General features: G+C 49.1%; 1 protein-coding gene across 1 annotated transcript in view; it reads right to left on the bottom strand.

Moving 5' to 3' along the window:
• The window catches only part of COL23A1 (collagen type XXIII alpha 1 chain), a 277,978-nt gene that overhangs the window by 228,688 nt on the left and 24,316 nt on the right, over positions 1-24,974 (bottom strand). Inside the window, exon 2 of the mRNA XM_058677690.1 lies at positions 18,783-18,849. Within this exon, the coding sequence (XP_058533673.1) occupies positions 18,783-18,849 (67 nt within the window). The remainder of the gene's footprint in view (positions 1-18,782; positions 18,850-24,974) is intronic.

Here is a 24,974-nt window from a genome sequence, read left to right as displayed (position 1 = left end):
ACTTCAACATTAGAAAGACTGCAAACTACTGGTGTGAGGAGCAAGAGGAAGGCAGAGCGGGGAGAGGAGAAAGGGAGGGAGTCCTGGCACCCTATGGTCTGCCTTCGAGCAAGTTTGGGGGGTGAATCTGAGGGTGTCTGTACCTCGACGGAGCCATAGGTCAGCAGCCCTGAGCACCACATCTTCTGAGTCAACCAACCTAAGACAGAAAATGCCCCCCAAAATGAACTGTGTCTAGACTGAGCAAGTCAGACTGTTCTAAGGATTTCCCGAGCAGCAAGTGTAACAACTGTTGACATTACCTGGGGTTCAACAAGTCATTGAGAAGAATCCAAGTGCATGGGAAGATGTGTGCAGTCTATTCGCAAATCCAGTGCTGTTTTATACGTGGGGCCTAAGCTTCTGCAGATTGTGCAGTGTACAATGGAGTCAAAACAATTTTTTAAAAGATGCATTTATTACTTGAAAATCAGAGATACAGAAATATACACACACACACACACACACACACACACAGAAGTATATTGCAACCACTGGTTCAATCCCCAAAGGGTTGCCATGACCAATGCTGAGCCAATCTGAAGACATGAACTTCTTCTGGGTCTCCCACGGGTGCAAGGGTCCGACACTTGAGCCATCCTCCACTGCCTTCCCAGGTGCATTCGCAGGGAGCTGGATTGGAACTTGAGGGGCCAGGACTCAAACTGGTACCAACATGGGATGCCAGCATTGCGGGTAGCTTTGCCCACTTCACCACAGTGCCAACCCCTCAAAATAAATTTTAAAAGTCCATGTTACCATGCATTTTTTTCTTCTCTTAAAATAAAAAATGTATGGGGCCAGCACTGTGGTGTACCAGGTTAAGCCAACTCCTGTGACGCCAGCATCTAATATGGGTGCTGGTTTAAGTCTTGGCTGCTATAATTCCAACACAGTTACGGGCTGATGCAAAGTGGGAAAAGCAGTGGAAGATGGCCCAAGTCCCGGGGTCCCTTCCACCCATGTGGGAGACCTGGATGAAGCTCCTGGCTCCTGGCTCCCATCTCCTGGCTTTGGCCTGGCCCAGCCCTAGCCATTGCAGCCACTTGCAGGGAGAACCAATGGATGGAAGAAGATCTCTCTGTCTCTTTCCCTTTCTGTAACTTTGACTTTCAAATAAATATTTTAAAATAATGTGTGTATGTGTTTGCACAAAAAACGTGTCACAGAAAGCAAACAAAAATGATAAAATGCGTTGTAGGGCATGGGATTAGATGGGGACTGAGGGAGTCTTTGAAATTCGTTTTAAGAGGCAGATACAGGGAGCCCAGCTCTTCCTCTGCCGCCCTGTGCTGCTTAGAAAGCCTTTGGAACCCAAATCTCAGCTCCACCCCAATATCCGGGCCAGCTTCCAGAAATCCCACCTTGGGCACCATCACTGCAGAAACCTCTACCTGAAGCCAGCAACCACAAGTGATGTTTGCTTAAGTGAGAGCAGCCAAGTCCTGCCCAACCCAGAACTCCAGCAGGCAGCAGCACTTGAGCTTCTCAGACCCTTCCTGCAGCCCCACTGGGCCTCCTGGATGGAGGGCCTCTCCAGGGAGGACATGAGCCTGGGTCAGGGCTGTAAGGCGCTGCCTTGCCTTCCTGGAATTCAAGCCAAATCGTTTCTTGGGGTTCAAAGGAAGTAGGCGGGGAAGTTATTCCTGGGTGATCACTCCCTGTCTCCCTCAGGAGGTGGCGCCTGCCCTCTCCAGGCTGCCATGGGAGACAGAAGAAAATGTAAGAGCAGGGAACCCAGTGTGCGTCCAGCACGTTGAGGCCCACAGTCACACCGGAGAATGTGCTGCCCCAGGCACGGCTGGCATTTTGACTTGCATGTGACCCCTGTATAGGGTTACACTATCACCATCCAGGGAAACTTGGGTACCACCTCTCCAGGGGTACCTGTGGAGAAAGCAACTCAAGGGGAGGTGACTGGCCAAGGTCCCCACCAGGAGGGGCACATCCTTGGCTCCCTGGACAGCTCCTTCCTAATGAGATCCACCCTGTGGTAGCCTCAACCTCATGCACTTTGAACTTCGCCCTCTGCTAGTGTTCTGTTGGGGGGCACACAGGACTACCCCTCCAGACATGAGCAGAGCACAGGCAGTGTCATCATGACCTGGCCCAGCGGTGAAAGTTCCCTACTGTCATTTGGCTCTGTTTCTTACAGGCACAACTCAGGAAAGCATGAAAACAGAGAAGGGGAAAAGGCTCTTGGATCGCAAAAGGACTATGAAACAGCCTGCAGGTCATGTACAAAGCAGCAGAGGGAATCTCAAGTCAAGGGCTCCCTTAGGAGTCAGGAGTTGCCTCTACTCTCTGAGGTTCACTCACTGAGGGATCCTGGCAGGCTCAGCAGGAGCCACATTCTGTCCTGCAGAGGCAAGAACAGAAGGAAAGTGCTCACTGATTCTGTGCTTGCTGCTGGTAGTACTCCCACTGGAATCATGAGCTTTTGCCAGGGTTTCCTGCTTACCTCCTGGGGCCACAGTTCACTTGCCCTAAGGTCAAGTGCCTATCATGTACCAGGCTCTTCCATACACTTCTCTCCACTTGCCCTCAATGAAAACCCATGAAGCCCATCCTACTATCCCATGTTGTGCACAGGGAGATGGGGAGTGCAGAGAATTGGACCACATGCCCGAGTTTACAGAGCCTATGGGTACCATGCACATGACTGGCATTTCTAGCTGGGTCCATCTGCATCCAAACCCAGACTCCTCTCCCCAACCCATACAGCATCCTAGCACCTCTGAGGGTTGGGGCTAGGAAGGGCTTAAAGGAAGGGCCCTCTCCATCTCTTAGCCTTGCCATAGAAACCCCAGGCTGAGAGGGGTGGACACAGGTCCCAGCCAGGCCAGCAAGGCTCTGTCCTTAAGATTTAAGCGAGTGAGGCATTCATTGGAACAGCTCCCTCCAGAGGCCTCTGACCAGGTTCCTGCTACCTTGATTTGAGGAAGTGCCCTACCCCTGCCCTGTACCCCAGAGCCTCCTTTCTCACACACTTCACTTCTGTGAATCCTGGTATTTCTTCAGATCTTCCCTTTGGGGTTGACTATAGCAGGCCAACGTCTGCTGCCAGGGACCAAGGAACACTAACTTACTCACTATCCATCATGGCTCCTCAGGGCGGCGTGTGGGCCCCTTTCTGCTCCCTGCAGAGAGCTCTCCACCCTCTCAGCTGCCTCCTCTCCTGGCTCTGGAGGCCAGCCCCAGGACCTGGCTCCCATGAGATGTTGCTCATCACTCTGGGATAGCAAAGTGGAAGATCTCAGGGTTTGTGAAGGCAGTTGTAGGTCTGGAGCAAAGGGAGCCAAATTAAAAGATGACGGGAAAAGGGAACACGTTTGCACTTTTGTATACTTCTGCCAGAGCCACACCTGTTAGCACAGTTAGGTAGGAGCACACGGCACCCTGGTCCATCAGTTCCACATGAATGCAAGCAGAGGACTCCCTATACCCAGGTCAAAGTCCTGGCTGGCTTGTGGCCATGGGTTCCAGTGCCTGGGGCTGGGGAGCACATGGAGCCTGGGTGAGACCACAAGGAAAACCAGAGACTTCAGGGCCAAGGAAGCACAAAGACATGGCGGGTGGGACGCCTGTGCAGAGGAGGCCATCCAACCTCAAGGGATCTACCAGGCCCTCATGCTCCCCAGCTCTGTTTCATTTCAGCAACTTGGGGACTGGAATCGAGAGTACAGGACACGTGGGCTGCAGAGGAGATTAGGCAAGGCTTTTCAGGCTATTCAGGAAGGAGTTCTCTGAGTTGTGCGTCGGCAGCGAGTACATTTCTACAGAGCAGATGGCAAGAACCCCGACAGGATCTGATTCATGGGAAAAGCCCTGACCAGGCAACACCACACCGCATGCAAATGCTGTTTAATCATCTGTGCCTGTGGAAACCTCGGACCTCGATGGAGCCAGCCTAAGACCAGCGAGGAGGGAAAGCCATGTGGGGGAAACATGGGGACGCGAGGCAGGAGGGCTGTAAGCAGGTTCCGCACAGACAGGGCCTCCCGTGTGCGCTGAGAAGCCACCAGCAGGTCGGCTCCATTCCTGGGCAGCTGGGAAATGCAGAGGGGGCAGGGTCCTCTGGGCAGCTCTATTCTCTTGGACTTGATTACCAAGTCTCTGGAACAGTCTCCGGGAGACCTCTCACCGTCCTGTCGCAAGCCACAAATGCTAATTCCGAGTTGGCGCTTAAAAGCACGTGTTCCCTCGTCACGGAAGCAAGATCTCTGTCTTCTGACAGGGCTGCCTGTGAGTGCTGTGATAACAGCTACAATACGGAATGGCATGTTTTACAGTCGAGGGGGCCCCGAGTGTGGTGGGGTCATAGAAAATGGGCAAATTGCCCCTGCCTGAGTGAGATGAAAACTGAGGCCCTTGAAGAACAAATGAAGGTTCTTGGAGCAAAAAGTAAGCAGAGTGGAGCGGCAGGTGTTCATACAGTCATGATCGCTGCTGGGGATGCCCACTGCCAAAGAGCTTGAGTTCCAGCTCCAGCTCCACTCCCTGCTAAAGCTAAAACACAGCCCGGGAAGCAGCAGTGATGGCCCAGGTAGTTGGGTTCCTGCCACCCACATGGGAAACCAGGATTGAGTTCTGAGCTCCTAGCTTCATCCTGGCTCAGTTGTGGCCATTGTGGAATTTGGGTGATGACCTAATGAATGAGATTCTCTCTCTCTCTCTCTCTCTCTCTCTCTCTCTCTCTCTCCCTCTCTCTCCCTCAAGGAACAAATTAATAGGGCTGACCCTGTGACTTAACAGGTAAAGCTACCTGTTGCAATGCGAGCATCCTGTGTGGGTGTCTGTTTCACTCCCAGCTGATCCACTTCCTATCCAGCTCAATGCTAATGGTCCCGTGAAAGCTGCCAGAAATGACTCAACTATGTGGGGCCCTGCTCCAATGTGGGAGACCTGGATGAAGCTCCTGGCTTCTGGCTTTGGGCTGGTTCAGCCCTAGCCATTGTAGCCATTTGAAGAATGAACCAGCAAATGGAAGATCCTGTCTCTCTTTCTCTCAGCCTCTCTCTCTGCCTTGCCCTCTCTGCAACTCTGCCTTTCAAATAAATAAAAATAAATAAATAAGTCTGTTTAAAAATTATACCTACTTATGGGATACAGTGTGATGTTCCAATTCAGGTGTACAATGTGCATAAGGACTGAGGGACCAAACCGGTGTATTTAGCATAGTTATTGCTTCCTGTATCATTACTTTGTAGTGAGACATCAAACTCGGCTCCTGGGATTTGGAACTAATTATTTGATACAGCATTGCTAAGCATAATCATCCTAGAACAGCATGGAGTGTTAGCTGTAGCACACCAGGACTTATCCCTCCTGTCATGTACCTCTGTACCTGCTGACCCCACTGAGCCCTTAAACTCCTCGACCTCTGGAAACCATGATTCTACTGCTGATTGCTATGAGATCCACTTCTTCAGATTCCACATATGGGGTTATGTGGCATCTCTCTTCCTGTGCTGGGATTATTTTATTTAACAGTGTCCTTTGGGCTCATTTGTGTCGCCGCAAATAACAGAATTTCCACCTCTTTTCATGGCTGATATCTACACATCGTCTTGTATTTTCCTGTTCTGTTCATGGATGCCGGGTTTCCCCTCTTGGCTGCAGTGGATAATGATGTAAGATAAACACAAGGAATGATACTTGTGTTCTGAGTAACTTCAAAGGACAAAAGAAGAGATGGATACAGAGAGGGATTTAGACGGACAGGGTCTAGCACTGTGCAACAGTACGTTAAGTCACTGCCTGTAATACTGACTTTCTATATGACTGCCAGGTCATGTCTCAGCTGCTTCACTTCTGATCCAGTTCCCTGCCAATGCCTCTAGGAGAGCATCAGAGGGTGCCCGGAGAATCAACATGACAGAATAGGGTAAGGACACAGACAGACGGAGAAATATTAGCCAGTGTGAAGCAGAGAAGGTGTATTCCAGAAAATAGGAGAGGACAGAACAGCAGAGGGACACTTGGAGACTGAGACACACAGGAAAGCAGTGAAAACAACCTTGTGGTGTTGCATTGACTGGTACCCCAGCGGCATTCAACAAGCGGTGATCTGAACTCCACCAGCAGCCAGAACTCCACTGGCAGCCAGAACTCCACCAGCAACAAGGTGGGAAGAGACATTTACTGGGAGCTCAGGAGATAAACCTAAAGAACTACTCATCCTGCTGGTCTGTTTGATTTGACCAGGAACAGAGACAGAGCAGCAGATGGGCAGTGTGAGAACAGGGTGGATTCCACAGCCCAGTTCACCTCCTAGAGCTGAGTTAGGCACCATTTTGTTTAAGGAGGCAAGAGCTATGGACAGTACTGCGCATGCACTGAGCTGGGAGTGAACTCATTTCTGACTCAGTGAACTGCAATAACATGGCATCCTACAGGTTTCCACCAAGACAGGTCCAGGTAGCCCTCAGATCTGAAGACCGGCAGATCAAGAACTCTAGTAGTGGCACATCAGGTACCATTTCTTACAGTGTGGCAAGGAATTTAAGACTGCAGGGGACAACAGTGAGCTGCACATTCACTGAGCTTGGCGAGAATTCACTGAGTTTAGTGCATTGCACGGGTCCCACAGGAAAATAATAACAACTATGGCATCTTATGGGTCAAAACAGGTCCATGTGGTCCTTAGACCTAACAGCCAACAGGTTCCGGCAAGATCAGCATGACCAACAATCTAGCTATATAGGACACCTGGTGTCTCCCTAATTCTGAGACCTGCTCCAACGGTGCTGCCTCGGCACGGTATCACAAGAGGTAGAGACTAGTGAGCCAGGAGCTGGGGCTATGGAGACCATGGTAGAAGTCTAACATAAGAATCCAGACCTGGAAATCTGGAGGGAGTGACACAAATGACTGCAAATGAAGAGCCATGTACCACCTGCAATAAGTAAAATCAAACTGTAGACCTGTGGGTGACACAGCTTAGAAACCTGCCCCAAGGAGAAAAATCTGCTAACCAGAAGTACAATGACCAAGAGCAAAAGAAGAGACAAAGGCACAATGAATATTACTGAACACTCCCCTGCAAAGGAGCAAAAGCCTTTGTCAACCTCAGAGTTAAATGAGGAAGACATTGAGAAGATGGGGGACACAGAATTCAAAACACTTGCTATAAAGTTTCTCATCAGCAATGAGAAGCACATAAAGCAGGCATTCAAGGAATTTAAGGAACATGTCACCCTGAAAATGAATCAATGAAAATTGATATATCAGAAATGAAGAATACAGTGGAGCAAATTAAAAGTACAGTGGAGACTCTCCAAAATAGAACGAAGGAGACAGAGAAAAGCACCTCAGAATTAGAAGATATTTCCTGTCACCAGGGGGAAAACAAACAAAAGGCTGGAAGCAGAGCTGGGTCAAGATAAGAAAAGTATTCAAGTATGGAAAGACACCATTCAAAGGCCAAATTAAGAGTTATGGGGAGTCTCAGACGGTATAGAAAGAGAAGCTGGGTTTAAAAATGTATTTAATAAAATATTAAAGGAAAATTTCCCCAATCTGGAGAAATATTGGGAAACAACATCCGGGAGGGACACAGAACTCCCAACAGGCTTGAACAAAAGCAATCTTCACCACAGCACAAAATAATCAAGCTCTCTTCAATCAAACATAAGGAAAAGATCCTTAAATTTGCACACGAAAAAATTCAACTGACATATAAAGGAATGCCAATTAAATTCACAGAAGACTTCTCAGAAAAATCTCTACAGATGAGAAGAGAATGGAACGACATATTCCAGATTCCAAAAGCAAAACAAAGTCAGCCCAGAATAATGTATACAGCAAAGTTTTCCTTCGTTTTGAAAATGAAATAAAATTCTTCCACAGTAAAGAAAAGTGAAAAGAATATGCCTCTTCCAAACCTGCCCTGCAAATGATACTCAAAGGTGTTCTCTTGTCAGAGAAGAGGAATAACACCCACCAAAACCAAAGGCAAATGTGAAGAACATCCCAGTAAAATAACAACAGAAGACTGAATCAATGAACAACCCATTGCTAAAATGACAGGACCAAATTACCACCCACTCATACTAACCCTGAATGTAAATGGATTAAATCATCAATCAAACGTCATAGATTAGCAGACTGGATTAAAAAACAAAACCCATCTATTTTTGCCTACAGACACATTTCACCAACAAAGATCAGTGGAAACAATATCTCATGGGTTTTGATTTTTTTTGTTAGTTTCATCTCTTCAAAACACTTTCTTCTGATTAAATTCTTTAATGACTCATAGATCATGCAGAGGCAATATTTTCTTCAAGAAGGTTCTTGACTTTCTTTTTCATTTCTTCAGTGACACATTAGGCATTCAGCAGCGTGTTATTTTACTTTATGGTGTTGTTAATTTCTTTTTCTTCTTCCTGTTGTTTGTTTTGTGGTTTTTCATTTAAGGGGATGTACAGTAACTGCGTAATGGAGCCTAACATATCCAGATGTGAGGATACAATGCAGTATACATCCCTACTTCCAGACAAAGATGGACTCCCAATGAAACTCTTTACTATATCTTGACAATAGGATGCTGGACTCCCTGCCAGTGTTCATGGCTGCAATAATGGAATTATGACTGTGTATGAAGAACTATACTGTAGCAATAACATAGGGGAACTCAGGGGGAGAGACTGGGGGACAAGGGAAATCCCAGGTTCTATGAAACCGTATCATAATTTTATGATAATAAAATGACAATAAGAAAAATAAGTAAAATTTAAAAAAAAAAGAAGAAAAAGATGCCCAAGTGCTTGGGGCCCTGTCGCTCATGCGAGTTTCAGGCTCCTGGTTTTGGCCACTGTGGATATTTGGGGAATTAACCAACAAATGGAAGATCGCTTTCTCTCCCTCTCTTTCTCTGCCTTTGAAATGAGTTGATGAATGAATGGATAAATAAATAAACGTTTTAAGTCAATTAGGTTGACAAATGGAGAGAGAGCCACGGAAGGCTTTGGAACCAAAATCACTTTGTTCTATCGCTGAGGGAAGGCTGGCAAGCGGCCAAGGGCAATGAGGACTTGAACATAGGATGGAGGTAACGAGAGAGAGGCAGGAAGAAGGAGCTGACTGCTGGGAGAGAGGGAAGAGGAAGAACAGGGAACACAGATGAGGACCAGGAGCAAAGGAAGTGCAAGGGTCAAAGCAAAGCTCCCCCAGGCTGTGCTGTGGTCCCAGTAGGTGGGACCACAGCACTGGTGTTAGTGGATGGGATTAGCATTTAAGCAGGTGGACTGTGAGTAAAGCAGAGTTATCTCCATAAAGAGGATGATCATTTAGTGGGGAGATGAATACCATGAAAAGACCAGCAGCAAGGCACCCTCATTGGGCCCTTTGGGCCTCAGTGGATGCCCAGGGCCCCAGTCTCATGCCATGTGCTGTAGATCTGGAACTTGCTGGCTCCCCAAATCATGTATTGGGTTGTCGCAATAAATTTCTTTGTGTACAAATCTAAACAGATCTGGGCTCACAGTTTCTTGACTAATGACGGTGCAGACTCAACATGCTTTCAGTGACCACCTGCCTTGGGGTGCTGACCTTGCCTTCCCCAGGCTACTGTTCTGCTATCCCATCCTCTCTTGGGATGCTGGGCAACAGTAGCAAACTCAGCTTCAGGCACCCTTGTGGTCACCAGGGACCAGCCCAGGCTCTTCAGGGTGCTGTGCTGCTGAGCCAGGGTGTATGAAAGGTTAGGGGCTTCCAGTGCATGCTCTATTTACAACACCACCAGCTTGCAATGGTTTAGGGGACATGATCCAGTCGTAAGGTACCCCATTGGTATTGCACCTCTGGAGGCCCTCAGGGCTCCAGCCTGAGGGTAGACACAGCGACTGTTGCCATCTTCATGATGACACTTCCTGAGTGTGTTCAGGACCCACACACATGGTAGACACAAATGTGGAGCCAGGTCCTGTGCTGTTGCCTCCTTGTCACTTAGCTACTTAAACCAAGGGCTGACTGTACCATCTCCTCTCAGATGCCTGGAATCCAGAAACTTAATCCTCCCCTTCCTCTAGCCAGTCAAGGTGTTCAAGTCAAAAGCCACAATCATCCAACATCTGGGAGTCATATAATCTTCCTTGTCCCTCACTGCACCGTACTCAGCTCCCCTCCATGTCCTGCCCAGGAGATCTTTAAGATACACATCAGTCCCATCCACGCATCCATGGCATCCTGCTGCCTCAACTGTGGTACTCCTGGCCCAAGCTCCATTTCTCTGGCATTGTGGGTTGTGGATCCCTCACTCCAACTGGCTCCCTCCCTTCCTCTGTCAGCCGTTGCTGGGGGGGAGGGAGGGTCCCATGTGGGCGGCAGGTACTCAAGCATTGGAGCCATCATCTGCTGCCTCCCAGGATGCATTAGCAGGGTTGTCAGAACAGGGAATCAGACATCCCAAGCAGCAGCTTAACCCACTGCCACAGCTCCTGCCCCGAATCCTACTTTTCGAACGTCATGGCATATCTTATTTCCAACATTGCTATTTTCCATGGTGTTCTCATAAGCACCACTTCATGGCTCTGCGCACAGCTACCAGATTCTATGAGAGCACTTCAAAAAGGTCACGGAAAATAAAGTTAAAAGTACGTTTGAGGGTGGCAATTTAGTTCAATAATTTAACAACACGTGACTCAACAAAATAAAACTAAAAAACAAGACACCCCTTGGGCTCTTGGGATGGCTGCATCCCATATGGGATTGCCTGGGGTTAAATCCTGGCTCTGCTTCCAATTCTGAGATGTAGCATACAGATGATGGTTCAAATTGAGTTCCTAACAAACAGTGGGTGACCTGCGTTGAGTTCCCTGCCCTTGGCTTCTGCTTGGCCCAGACCTGGCTCTTGAACGTTTGGGGGAAGGAATTAGCAGGTGGAATCTGCTTCTCAAATAAATCTTTAAAAAAAGATGTTTTTAAGTTAGTTTTGGTAGAGAAAAAAATCCAAAATGTAAGCTTGGTTTTCTCGGAATACACATTTTCAAGGGATTATGTGGTGACCTCTCATATCCTGAACCTACGAGTGAAGATGCCGGACGAAGGACTGAACTTCTCTCTAGCCATACTGCCCTCTGGAAAGACTATGATGCCCGCATGTCACCGACCTAAGTTGGACCCCAACGAACTCTGTGCTGCCTTTCCTCCGCCATTCATCTCCTCCAGGCCCGAGGCCAGGACTGCTCCACGTGGTGGAAGAACAGTGTTTTCATTTCCCTAGGGCTCACCCTGAGTGCAGCCTCCACCTGCTCTCCCATCGGAGAATCTGTTGTTTCCTTGTTTTTCTACAGGAACACTTAACATCTCCTGTATTTTAAAACTCCCAACCATGTGTCTGCATCTTTAAACTTCATGAAGGTGAGATTTCTTTCTTACAGAAAATATGGGCATTTAGTCTGAGCACATTCCAGAAAGTGTCTTGTGCTGTGTCTCTCTGCTGGTGGGAGAGCTTGTTATGCTGGGTGCTGTCCTGCAAGCTGCATGCTGCAGGATGCTGAGCGGGTCAGAGGCATCTCTCAAGTCATGACAAACCAGGACCCTCTGCAGCTGCTGCCGGCACCTCCAGGGAGACAAAGCCCTCCCTCACAGAGACGCGCTGCCTCGTGGCTTCTAGCCAGATGGTATCACGCTCCAAAATTCTACCCCAACCGCGTCACTTAAAAAAGCGATCTACTGGGCTGGTATGATGGTCCTGCAAGTTAAACTGCTGCTTGCCATGCTGGCATCCTACATCAGAGTGCACACTCAAGCACTGGATGCTCTGCTTTTGATCCAGCTTCCTGCTAATACACCTGGCGGCTCAAGGACTTGGGCCCATAGCACCCACATGGAAGATCCAGATGGAATTCCAGGCTGCTGGATCCTACTTGACTCAGCCATTTGGTTCCAATCCTTCTGTCCCCCTCTCTTGTCACTCGACCTTGAAAATTAATAAATGTTTTTAACAAGTGATCTTATGTATCATGGTCTAGCTGCCCATGGCTTCATTATTTACATTTAAATCTTCAATCCAAATGCAATACACCTAGGCATTGGCACAAGGGAAGAAGCCAGATGTGACTGGCTTAGCCCCTGGAAAAGGCTGCTCTACCACGAGGACGCTCCTGGTGGGTGGCTGGTCACTGCTAGCAAAGCTGCAAGACACCTTGCAGTCCGTAGAGCTGCACCTGACACAGTCGCTGGGAGCTCCCGATGGGTGGCTGCTTGCTGTTGGCAAAGAGGCAGGACATTTTGCAGCTTGCAGAGCTAATCCTGACGCCCGGTCACTGGCAGAGCACTGGCCAAGTCATACCTGGTCTTATCTTCCCAGGGTTACAGGGATTCTCTGCTATCTGCTAAACCAGGCAGCCCTCAATATATGCCTTGAAATAGGATGATGTGTTCCCTGGAGTGTGTTTTCTAGTGGATCTTCTGCCCTCCACACAGTCATCACAACCTCCTGGAACCAACTGCAAACCACTTGATTCTGGAACCATCCAGAAAACTCTTAGAGGACCTTTCGCTCTAAGAAAACACCAGAGTGGATGACGGCCTATGTGTGTCTCTGTCTTTGGTTCAAACTTTTATTTGATTTCTAGTACTTATATATACAGTGGTATATTAGATATAAGTTGCCCTTCTAAATTCTTGCTAGATTTCTATAGAATTTAATGAATATGGTGGGCTCCCTCTGGCGGCCACAAGAAAATCTCCAAAGCCTAATGCCACAGCATGGCTAAATGTCAAAATCTTCATTCATAGGACATGGTATATACATAATTAATAGATTCAGAGTGGCTAGACGATGCTTGGAGATCTCTAATTATTTTTTTCCATTAATCAGTGGGTCTACAAATTGGTTCATAAGACCCCTGCGCAAAGTCACGCTTATTAACAACCTTCCCTTCCAAATTGGTTCCTCTCTAGGGATTTCCTGCTCCTGGCTGGGACAGCAGCCTCCCCCAGGCTTGGAACTTCATCTCTGTGCTCCAGCCTCCCACCCCCACCCCACCCCAGCCTTGCCCATCCATCCTGTTTGGAAGTTTTGTCAGCCACATGGCCTGGTGCCTCTCACAGCTGTTCCTTGCTATCAGTTCTCATGGATCTTGTTCAAGTTCTCACTACTTTGGCAGACAGTTGCTCAGCAGATACTCATCAACCCTCTTCCACGTGCCTGGCACCATTCTAGGCTCATGAGACACAGCTGTGAACAAGACAAGCCTGTCCCTATGCTGCATAGCTCTCTAGGCGGCCTCTCTGTTGGAAGCATATGTGTGATGAGGCCACTCTCCCTGCTGGCTCTTGCATCCTTCTCTTTTTTAAAAAAATTAACTTTATTTTTAATATTGTTTACATAGTACAGAGGATTGCACACCCATGTAGGCCTCCAGCTAGGGTGGGAAGTTGAGGTATGGAAGAATGTGGGTAAGACAATGTTTCAGCTCTTTTTTTCCCCCTGTGTCCACAGTGAGGGGAAGGTAGAGAAGCAATGCCTCATCATTGCCTGGGGTTAGGAGATGGTCATTTGATGATGTCTTAGAGATCCTGATGTGGGAAAGACTTTTCTGAGGGTGTTACTAGAGTGGTTTCGATAGTTTTGAGACATTGTTGGCTTTATTGGATCAGGCTTGAGAGAATCTTTCCAAGCAAGTCTACCTTAGTACATTCACAGACCCAGACACTTGCTGCAAAGCTTGCCCAGGAGAGTGGTCCAACCTGTTCTGCCTTCCATCCTCTGAGGCCTAGATGGTTGGTTGTCACGCCACCCCATGTGTAGTGTCCTCCCCTTGAAACTCAACTCCACTCGGAGACCTTCAACTGGGTCCCCTAGAAAAAAACCTTAAACCCTGCACACTCCTGAACCACCCTCACATCCCATTGCCATTTCCAACCAAAGGAATCCCTGGTATCCTGGCAGCTTCTATTTGCCCCTGCTTGGAATGTGGGGTCTCAAGGAATGAGTCTCCTCCCAGTCAGCCAACATGCCAGCCCACCTCACGACCCTCTCTGACCACCACCTTCCCCAGGATGGGCTCTCTAACCTGGAGTTATTCCACCTTCCTTTAAATGTCTGAAGGGTATTTTGTTCTTAGAATTCATCCCATTCTCAAACAAGTATGGTTCTTGCATGGGAGCCACCTTCCGCTAGTGCCTGGGTTTGCAGTTTCTCCGTTAGTGGCACTTACTATCCCCCACAGGATAGCATAAAACAGGGAGGAAAAAGTGGGCCTTGGTACTGTGGTTCACACATTACTTGAGAAGCTCTCAGTCCTTAACAGAGTGGCTGGTTTGGACCTCAGCTCCTCCACTTTCAAAGCAGCTTCCTGCTAATGTCACTCTGCATTCCAAGGGGCAGCAACGACAGCTCAAGTACTTGGCTCCCTGCCACCATCACGGGAGATCTGGCTTGAATTATGAACTCTCGCGTTTGGCCTGCCCAGCCCTGTCTACTTCAGGTATCTGGGGAGTAAACGAGTAGATGGGAGGTTTCTGTGCACCTTTCAAATCAAATGGAAATAAATAAATATGAAAATGGCATGAGGGTAGGTGAGTGAATGAATGATTGAATGAGCACACATTTAGGCGCACTGCAGTGGGGGACCTGCAAGTACTCTGCGGAGAATCTGGGTGAGGTTTTGTAAAACGAGCCCCAGATGGTCTTCTGTAGCTTAGTGTGTAACAGCTTCACCGATCACTCAAGCCAAATGTGGTCGAATACTCATTTAAAAAAATAAACAAATAAAAGGAACATTTCCAATAGTTTGTGCCAGTAATTCAGAAGAGGATAGCCGCTTCCTGCTTCCGAGTCCTGAGAGAGCAAGCTGTCTAAGCCCCCAGATGCAGGCACGACCACTCTCACCAGCTCTGCTCTGCTCAGGGAGCCTTTCCCTGAACTGTGCACAGAGCACATTCTGCCTCGCTCCCCCAGCACACTTCCCCAGGAGCAGCTTCATCCCTGCACTCAGACATCCGGGCATTTGCACAGAGTCAGGATGTGCAGTTCAGACCAGCTGTTGATAACTGACTCCTGCAGAGCCAACCCTAGGCTGTCCACACAGGCACGTCCCCAGCAAACCACACTGATGTCTCTGCAATACAACACAAGAATTCAGAGAGGGGAACAGGAAGGAAACAAAGACTGCAGCTGCGTTTCCTCCTAATGACCAGGGCAATGGGTTCTCCTGTAGTTCTGGAAGCCTAGGCCGACGGGTCACATTCCCCAGCGCCTTTCCTGTGTGTGTCTCTGAGTACTCATCTCTCCTGCAAGGATCTCCAGTCTGTACCTTAGGTATCTATTCTGCAGCATGCAGGGTCTGGGGCACTAGTTAAAATTTTGAGGCTTGCAACTTAGAGAGCACTTGAATGCCAGGGCTGTCTACACCGCCCAGAGCATGCATTGTGCGGCTCCACTGTGGCTAATGAAGTGGCAGAGTCCAAACACAAGCCAGGCCTCTCCAGCTCAGGCTCTGTGATGCTGGCCCTGGAGGAAAGGTCTAGGCAGCAACATAGGGCGCAGGCTACCCTAAGGACACACCCTCCCCAGTTTCCCTCCCCAGCATGGCTCCTGGGGTAGTGCCCTCTGCCTCTCAGAGCCTGGCTCATGGTGGGCTCCAGTAGGATTGGGGCTAAGTCGTTTTGTCCTGGGTTGCATGCCAGGAATTCAGAGGGCAAGGCAGCATGCAGGCATCATACCCTCAAGCAGAACCCAGCCTGCACCACATGGTAAGAAACAGCCACAAGTCCTTCAGCAGAACCTGGCCTACGCCTCTCGGGACGTCCTCACAGCCCTGCAGTATGTCCTCCCTGAGCCACACTGGGGCTGCAGCTGTGCACAGGTGCACAGGCTGGTTGAGACCTTGACAGTGAGAAACCATGGCCCCCAAACGGCAGTGACAGCAGTGGGCAGGCCTGGCTGACACAGGATGGTTCTGACTCTGCATGCATTGGCATGAATGGGTCTAGTTCCCTTGACCACTGCCTTCTCGGGTCTGACACCACATCTAGAGCTGCAGGCAGGGACCAGGCCAGGGGCTCTGCAGAGTGTTGGAGGGTCCTGGACACAGGCAACAGCAGCATGGAAGTGACCCAGGCCTCCCCAGAAAGCCAGGAGTCCCCAGTGCCTTTCCATCACCAGCCATGAAGGCATGATCCTAACTGCTGAGATCCTCAAAGTCCCCTAAGGTCTAAAGTCCTCAAAGATTGAAAGTCCCAAAATAATAATGTCCCAAATGTTGGAATGCTGAAAGCTGGAATCCTCAAACCTAAAATTTCTGTTAGAAAAAAGACAAGGAAAGCAGGTTCTGGGGAGATAGTGTAGACAGAGTCATGTCAGATTATTCCCAGGGACGCTGCTGCCCACACACAGCACCACACTTGCCTTCAGAACACACGCCATCAGAGGGTGCGACCACCCTGAAGTTCCCAGGGTCTTCCCTAAACCCTCTTCCCGCCTTTCTTGGTTCAGGACCTCCCAACCGCTACCCCAAGGTAAGGCAGGACAGGAAATCACAACTGTGACCTCAGGGAGGCCCTTGGAGCCCACCCCGCTATGGTGACCCTTTTGTGATAACAACTCCAACAGCTGCCAAGTGGTTCCAATTCAGACTCACTCGGGAACCCTGTTCATTGTCACCCCAGGGCCCTCCATCAGTCATCTGTGTCAGGACTTCTAAACCTTCTGTGAGCAACCCCCAGGAGGAAGTAACTTCCTGTTCACACTGCCAGCCTGTGTGTATGAATAGATTCCCATCGGGTGTTGTTCTTTCTAGTCTATATGGTGCATAACGTCAAAGCACCAGTTACAACTGATGCCGTGCTTTCAGAGCTCATGGATGGACCATGACTCTCAGGGTTTAAACACTTGCCCCCTTAACTCGCACAAGCATGCAGTTGCTCCTCGCTATCCACGAGGGAGAAGGTGGGTGAACCTGGCCAGGCATCCGGGGTGACTGCATATTGACTCAAGGAGTTTGGGGCTACATGGGCTTCTTTGCTAAGACAGACTTTTCCAACGCAGTGCACGGATGGGCCTCTCCAGAAGGCTCCAGCAGACAGTGGTTGTGGGTGGCAGAGGGACCTGCCACTCTCGCCTCCAGACCAGGACCTGCCCCCTTGCCTCCTCCTCCGCAGCAGGGCTTAGCTGCCGCATCACTCCCACAGGATGACACCCAGCTGCTTTGCTCTACTTTGCCTCCAAGGAAGGAGACTGGTTTTCCCCACAGAAAGGTCAATCTGCCTCAACTCTGCTCCAGGCTACCTTGGGGAGAAGGGCCCAGTCACTCCTCTCCTCTACAGCTCGATTTAGGATTGGGGCTAAGTTGTTTTTGTCCTGGATTGCATGCCCTCATGGGCAAGGCAGGGATCATTCATCCTGGCCTCATAAGTCATCCCCTGGAAGCCAAAATCCACAGACACTCAAGTTCCCCCTGAAAAAAATGGGATGGTGTTTGCCCAGAGCCCACACAGCTGCTTGAATGCTTTCAGTCATCTCTAAATGACTCATGATATCTAATACAACACAAACGCTTTGTAAATAGCTGGCATGCTGAAGAGAGAAACAGTTGTACAAATTCAGTACAGATGCATTTTTTTTCTGATTATTTTGGTACTAGGTTGGTTGAATCCATAGAAGTGGCACCCAGGGATGGAGGACCGGATGCACACTCACCAAGCACACAGCACTTGGGCAGGAAGAAGGACTGTCCGCATCTCATGTTTTGCAGTTCATCTGAAAATTCAGGAATTTGTCTCCCCATGCAACAGCCATTCCCAGCTTGCTGTCTAATGGCGTCACTACTTGTCACGTCCTCCTCTTGTTAAAACCTCAGAAGTGCTAGCAAAGCTTCATCTCAGCCATTCACTCCTCTGCCAGCAGGCCTCAGAGGCTGCATTCTCACCCCACTGAAGAAGGGCTGGGGACGTCTGAGGTATCTGCCATGAGTCTGGTGTCTGGCCTGAAAGTTGCTAGTGTGGTACCCGTTGGGAGTGAGGGTGAGGTCAGGCGCACTGTCCAGCTCCCACATCCTCTAAACTGAAAGCGAAAGTCACTTTCCCCATGTGTCTGGAAGCCCTGAGACCCCTTGTGGTTCAATGCCCGCTTCACGGATATTATATGCCATCCTGGACAAGGCTCATTCTGACCCTGAAAATGCCACGGTCAGAGGCCACACGGACGTTCCCCATCATGGTTGACACCAACCTCCCTGAGAACAAAGCCGTGATGTGAATCTGGACTTGACCCACACAGATCAAGAACTAACCAATCCTGGTTTTTATTCACAGCCATGCTGGTCTACCCCAGCAAACACCAGACAGCTTCACTGGAATAATTCAAATTGCATTTCCCTTTCCTTTCCTCTGTTACCCTTGAAATAAGCAAAACACAAAGGCAACATTCACCAGACCACTTGTCCCCTCTCCCCAGATAACGACATTAATCCCATACAAGCCGTGGCTCCCACTGATTCACGTCTGTTTTTCCATCTGTAAATTGAAATGGCAGCCACGTTTCTGTACTCCCGCTTTTCTCCTAAGTGAACCCCGATAGCTCCTTGGTTCCTCCAGCAACATCACCAACCAAACCATATCCTGTTCATCCTTCAACCACCAAGCCACGCGAGCCAGGAAGGAGGAACAGTTCACAAGTGTCGACGCCTGAAACCCAACACAATCTCTTGACGCCCAGATGCAGGTGCATGCTCAGCCACTCTGAGCCGACACAGAAACAGGGAACAGGCCACGAGCAGAACTGCACTTACCTGGGGGGCACACGCATTCGGATGGGGCTTCCCGAACTGTCCGGAGTTTGGCCAGTCCATCCAACTTCTGAACCGAGAAGAGAAGAAAAAATAAACATGAGGATGAGTTTCTGAGCGGGGGGGGGGGGGGGGGGGAATGGGACAATGGCATCTGAGCCATCTGTGGGGATGGAAGTGCTGCTCGTTTTCTGTAAAATCTTACGAAATCCTTCTAACAACTTTTTACATTAATTCATTTTATTTATTTGGGCGACACTGGAGGGAAGGAGGGAGGGAGGCAGGGAGGGGTGCCCTTCTATCACTTAGCTCCATCACCAAGTGCCCTCAACGGCTAGGGCTGGCTCAGACAAAAGCCAGGAAGGGGCTGGGAGCCCAAGCCAGCACTCTTGTGTGGGTGTCAGGGCCCCAGCTACTTGAACCTTTGCCTGCTGCTTCTCACAGTGTGCGTATCAGCAGGAAGCTAGGACTGGAGCAGAGTCAGGGTTTGAATACAGTCACTCAGTGTGGGCATCCCAAATGGAATCACAATCTTAAGGTGAAATGCCCACCCCAACAGGCAATTTTAGAATGAACCTTAGTTTTTGGAAACAAAAGTAACTCATACGGCCAAGCCCCTGATATTAAAATACCAGGAAAATCCAAAGGGGCAGAACAGGGCACTGCTTCAAGCATGAGATGAGCCCAGCCTTACCCAGGAAACTTTGGGGCCCCCACAGCTGCAGGCCTCCCAGCTCCCAGGCCTCGGACAGGAATGCCCCAGACCCTCAACCAGGAAGTTCTGGGACCCCCACAGCTGCAGCTCTTCCAGCTGCCAGGCCTCAGACAGAACTGCCCCAGACCCTCAACCAGGAAGCTCTGGGACCCCCACAGCTGCAGGCCTTCCAGCTCCCAGGCCTTGGAGAGGAATGTCCCGGACCCTCACATAGGAAGCCCCAGGGCCCCCACAGCTGCAGCTCTCCCAGCTCCCAGGCCTCGGACAGGAATGCCCCAGACCTAATCCTCCTTGACAACATTTGCCCCTCTTCTCTCCACCAGGGATCCCTAGCCCATATAAACTTGATTTAGTACAATCTCATGAGTCTCTGCAAACGCACAACTCTGTGCTTGAACTTGCTGAAAGGGGAAAAAAAAAGTGACAGAAATCACTGAGTCAAAAGTCACAGTGACGTTCAGCGGTAAGTCCAGAATGGCTCGGTTTGGCCAAGGCCTGAGCGTCTCACCCCGCCAGGCGACTTATGAGGCCAGAATGAATGATCCCTGCCTTGCTCATGAGGGCATGCAACCCAGGACAAAAAGAACTTAGCTCTAATCCTAAATCCAGCTGTAGGGGCATGCAACCCAGGACAAAAACAACTTAGCCCCAATCCTAAATCGAGCTGTAGAGGAGAGGAGTGACTGGGCCCTTCTCCCCAAGGTAGCCTGGAGCAGAGTTGAGGCAGATTGGCCTTTCTGTGGGGAAAACCAGTCTCCTTCCTTGGAGGCAAAGTAGAGCAAAGCAGCCAGGTGTCATCCTGTGGGAGTGATGCGGCAGCTAAGCCCTGCTGCGGAGGAGGAGGCGAGAGGGGCAGGTCCTGGTCTTGTGGTCTCACCCACAACCACTGTCTGCTGGAGCCTTCTGGAGAGGCCCATCCGTGCACTGCGTTGGAAAAGTCTGTCTTAGCAAAGAAGCCCATGTGGCCCCAAACTCCTTGAGTCAATATGCAGTCACCCCGGATGCCTGGCCAGGTTTGCCATCCCCCACTTTCTCCCCAGGTAAAGTCTGATGAACTCTGTCGTGTTGGTTTAGCCATAACCTCCCCAATATGCCTGATGTTCCCCTCAGGCATTTTCAACCCACTGGCCTCTTGCTCCCCGGATGCCATGCCCATTTACTTAGGCTGTGCTCAGAGTTGAGCCCAAACTATCTCTGAATAAAATTTCCTTTACCAAGCTGTGATGGACATCACTGAATTGTATTTTCTTTAATACCATCCAGCCTGAAATTTTGCTAAGACAGGACACCAGCCAGGCCTTGACCATCTTGAGCTGGAACAGCCTTGAACTAGGAGTCTGAACTGAAATCTTCTCCAAAGTAGCTTAACTAGGGTGCCTCTACAGACTCCACAACACTAACAGGTTCCCCTTTATCCTGGTCCTCGGAGGACCGAGGGAATGCACAGACACGGAAACCAGGTAAAGAAATAAGAGATGGGCAAGTTATTAACATTCAGCCCTTAGCTTGCCCAGGAAGCTGGCTTGCTTCTGGTCGTCAGTCCCTCAGCTCCTCGCTGGGACTCTCAGTTGCCACTCCAGTCTGGAGCCACCCAGTTGGCCCAAAGTGACCCTGTGAGCAGGTTCCAGCCCACCTCCACCCACACTTGCTGCTGCAGTGGCCAAGGCCTCCATCAGGCGGCAACACAGTCCCATTACAGGCAGCAGCAGACACTCCCCCTACTCCCAGTCCCCAACGGGATGGGGGCTTCTGTACCGGCACCTGAGTTTGATACTACCCAGTCATGCAGAGCCCTTGCAGAAGCTGCAGCTCGGGTAGCGCTTCTGGGCTCTTTCCATTGCATTCGGTCTGTAAATACTCCTGTTAACAGATGGTAAAATGCTCTTGGGAAATGAACCCAGCCTTCTCTCTTAAGCCGGTCCATTTGTGAGAGCTAAACAGTGCTAAACAGAATAGAGGGGACTAATTGTCACATTCCTTCCTTCAACAAGTGCTTTTTAGAAGGATTTATTTTAAAGCAGAATGAGAGGGGGCGGAGGGAGAGAGGCATCTGTTGGTTCACTTCACGGATGCCTGCAACAGCTAGAGCTGGGTCAGGCAGAAGCCAGCAGCCAGGAGATCCATCCAGGTCTCCACGTGGGTGGCAGGAAGCCAAGTACCTGGGCACCCCTTTGCTGCTTTCCAGGTACAGCAGTACAGAGCTGGATTGGAAACAGAGTAGCCAAGACTTGAACCACTGTTATCACAAGGTCTACCTCTTACTAAAAGCATTTAATGGTAAAACAAACAAAAAACCAATCAACCTTTAACAACCGCTCTCACAGATGCACATACGGGCCTCTTCCTCCAAGGGCAGGGGAGGTTTCACCAAATGTTGACAGGTATCCCAATGACTTTTAAGCTACTTAACAACAAACAGCTAACTGGGAAAGACTGGCATGAGAAAGGATGCAGTGGGTAGAGCACCCGAAGGTCTAACTCCTTCGTCTCTATGCATTGGCTTTTCTGGCGTTAACGACCATGAATACACTCAATACACTCCAGCCCCTCAACTCGCTGTGGCTTTGAATCAACACTAGCATGAATACAAAGCGAAATGCTTGAAAGTTGAAACCCAGTCTCACAGTTTCTCCTTCATGCTTTTCTTGTTTCTAAGAAAATATTCTTTTGTGTCCAGATTTACAAAAATGATTTAAAAGCATTGGTGTTTTACATGCAAAGATCTGGCAGCATCCCTAGCATCTGTAAGCAACATGGTCCTGGTTTTACATATGCAAACAAGCCCTGACTCTCAAAGTAAATAAAGGCTGAGTTTCTAAGAAAAAAATAACCCAAGACGGTCCCTTCCAGAAGTTGATGTGCAACTTGGGGAGGGGCAGTGAGAGCTCCAGGGAGACTAATCCAGGAGACAGTGGTTTTCCAAACAGCATTCTGTGGTCAGACGATCAATTTATTAATGATCTGTTGCAACGCTCATCTTGAACACTTCACTACATGTTTGATCACATCCACAAGTGATTTTGATTCTATGAAATAGAGAGTGACACCCGAGAAAGCATCTGAGGACTGATTTCCGTAAAATGCAACAAATGAAGCCCTAAGACGGTCCCATCGTTTGAAAACTCCTGCCCTGGGGAATACAACCCCAGGAACTACAGCAGAGGAAGGAATTGTGCTGCCCAACAGCCAACTCCCCTTGGCGACCAAGCCACACATTCCAAAGTAGCATGAAGATTGCCGGGCACAGGAAACGTGAAGTCAGATGGGCAAGTATTACAGTAGGTCTGACTTCCAAGTTGGGCTCCACTTGAGTTCCAGCTTCCTGCTAATGCATGCTCTGACTCCGTGATGTGGGCCGCTGTGAGTCGTCGGGGAGACCTTCTGGCTTTGGCCTGCCCCAGCCCTGGCTGTTGTGAACATTTATGAACTGGATCAGCAGTCGGAAGATCAGTTTGTCAAGTAAAACAAATAAGTTAACAACAAAATGAAATAGCAATAAATAAAATGCCTACACTTACTAAAATGCATAATTTTCATAATGAAAATTGGGGCAACAACAGCTACTCAAACAAGACCTGGCTGGGAGGTGGTACTGTGGGGTGCATTTCTTTTTTTTTTTTTTTCTCAAAGATTTATTTTATCTGAAAGGCAATGTGACAGAGGGAGGGCAAGAACACAGCCTCAGCCATACACTTCCCAGACAGTAAAGAGAGACAATCCCTCAGTGACTTGCTTCAAAAGAGCAGCCTAACCTGTGCCTGATGTCCCCCTCCCCGCCCTCCACTTCCTTCCACCCACTCAGCCCCCAGAGAGCAAAAGCCCACTGGATTTTGACACACCTAAGTAAACTTTCCTTAGCCCCTTCCTATTTCTCCATCTCTCTGAACACCCTCAGATTCTAACTATTAAAGGCCAGCCATGCTAAAGGACTGGGTCATCTACAAGCTGGCATTTGGCCACCACTGACGAGTCAACTTATTTCATTTGAACAATAAATTTGACCCCCAGCTCTAAATAACTACCTAGGTTGCCTTGTACCTAGGCCACTGTTACACTGCTACGAGAAAAAGCGGCCAACAGATGGTGAGTACCACACAGGCAGAAAAAAAACCAGGGCAGACTGGCACAGACTCAAGGATGAAATGCAGCATGGAATTCTGGGTGGGATCCTGGCAGAGGAAAAGAATGTTAGAAGGAAAACTGGTCAATCTGCAGTCCACTTTGAAAAATCATACTAAAGATCCCAGGCTCACAAAGGCACTACCACCAATGAAGACACCACTTTATTTGCTAGAACAGAGCTGTTCTTTGAAATTGACATAGCATAAAATCAGCCACTTCACAGCAAAGAATTCAGTGGCATAGACTGGGTGCACAATGTTATGCAATGTCTCCTTTATCTGGGGCCATCTAGCTGGTTCCCAGACATTCTCACAGCCTGAGAAGGAAGCCCTGTCCCCATTCCCCTCTCTTCAGCCCTCGGGCAGCCACCACCTTCTGGCTCTGATTTCCTTATGCTGGATATTTCACATGAACGAAATCACACAACAGCTTTTGGTCTGGCTTCTTTCATTTAACATCAGACTTTTTTAATGCCTCCACCCTGTAGCAAGTATAGGCTGAACAGTCCTGCACCACATCTGCTGATCATTCACCCACTGATGGACAAGGGTATTCCTACCTCTGGGCTGCTGGGAATAACACTGCTATGAGCGCACTCACGGACATTCACTTAGGTGTTTGTTTTCAATTCTTTGGGACATATACCTAGCAGTCAATGTCTGGTCTTCTGGCAGTTTATAATAGAATCTTTTAAAGATTTCCACAGAGGCTGAGGTATTTTTTACTTTCTCACCAGTAATGCATAAAAGGCCCCATTTCTTTACATCTTGGTCAACAGACCCTGGTAGATGAACAATGGCATCTCATCACAGCTTTGATCTGCATACCACTAACAGCCAATGATGCCGAGCTTCTTCAAGTACTTGCTGTGCACTGTATGTCTTTTGAGCACAGGTATGGGCACATCCTGCTGACACTGGGCTATGTGTCCTTTTGCTGCCTTATCAGAGCTCTTTACCGATCCTGGATACCAGATCCACATCTGCAACATGATTTGAAATGAATTCTCCAATTGCAGATCTTTCTTACTTTTAATGTCTTTCAAAAATAAAAACCTACTTATTTGCAGAGAGAGAGAGAACCACTATCCACTGGTTCACTCTGACGAGGGTAGAACCTGGGAGCCAGGGCCACAATCCAGGTCTTCCCTTGGTGGGAGTGACCCAATCATTTGCGCCACTACTGTGGATTCCCAGGGTCTGCAATAGAAAGAAGCCAGCGATGCAGGGAGGGGATGCTGCAGGGGCAGGGCAGAGTGAGGCATCAGCCTCAGGCACTCCCACATGGGATGCAGGTTATGGGCATCTTAATGGACATCTTAACTGCTCGACCAAATGCGGACTCCACAGATCTCTCCT

Source organism: Ochotona princeps, chromosome 19, assembly GCF_030435755.1.
Source record: "Ochotona princeps isolate mOchPri1 chromosome 19, mOchPri1.hap1, whole genome shotgun sequence".
NCBI classification, from domain to species: Eukaryota; Metazoa; Chordata; class Mammalia; order Lagomorpha; family Ochotonidae; genus Ochotona; species Ochotona princeps.
Note: the sequence above shows the minus strand (reverse complement) of the source record. Positions and strands in the feature narration are given on the sequence as shown.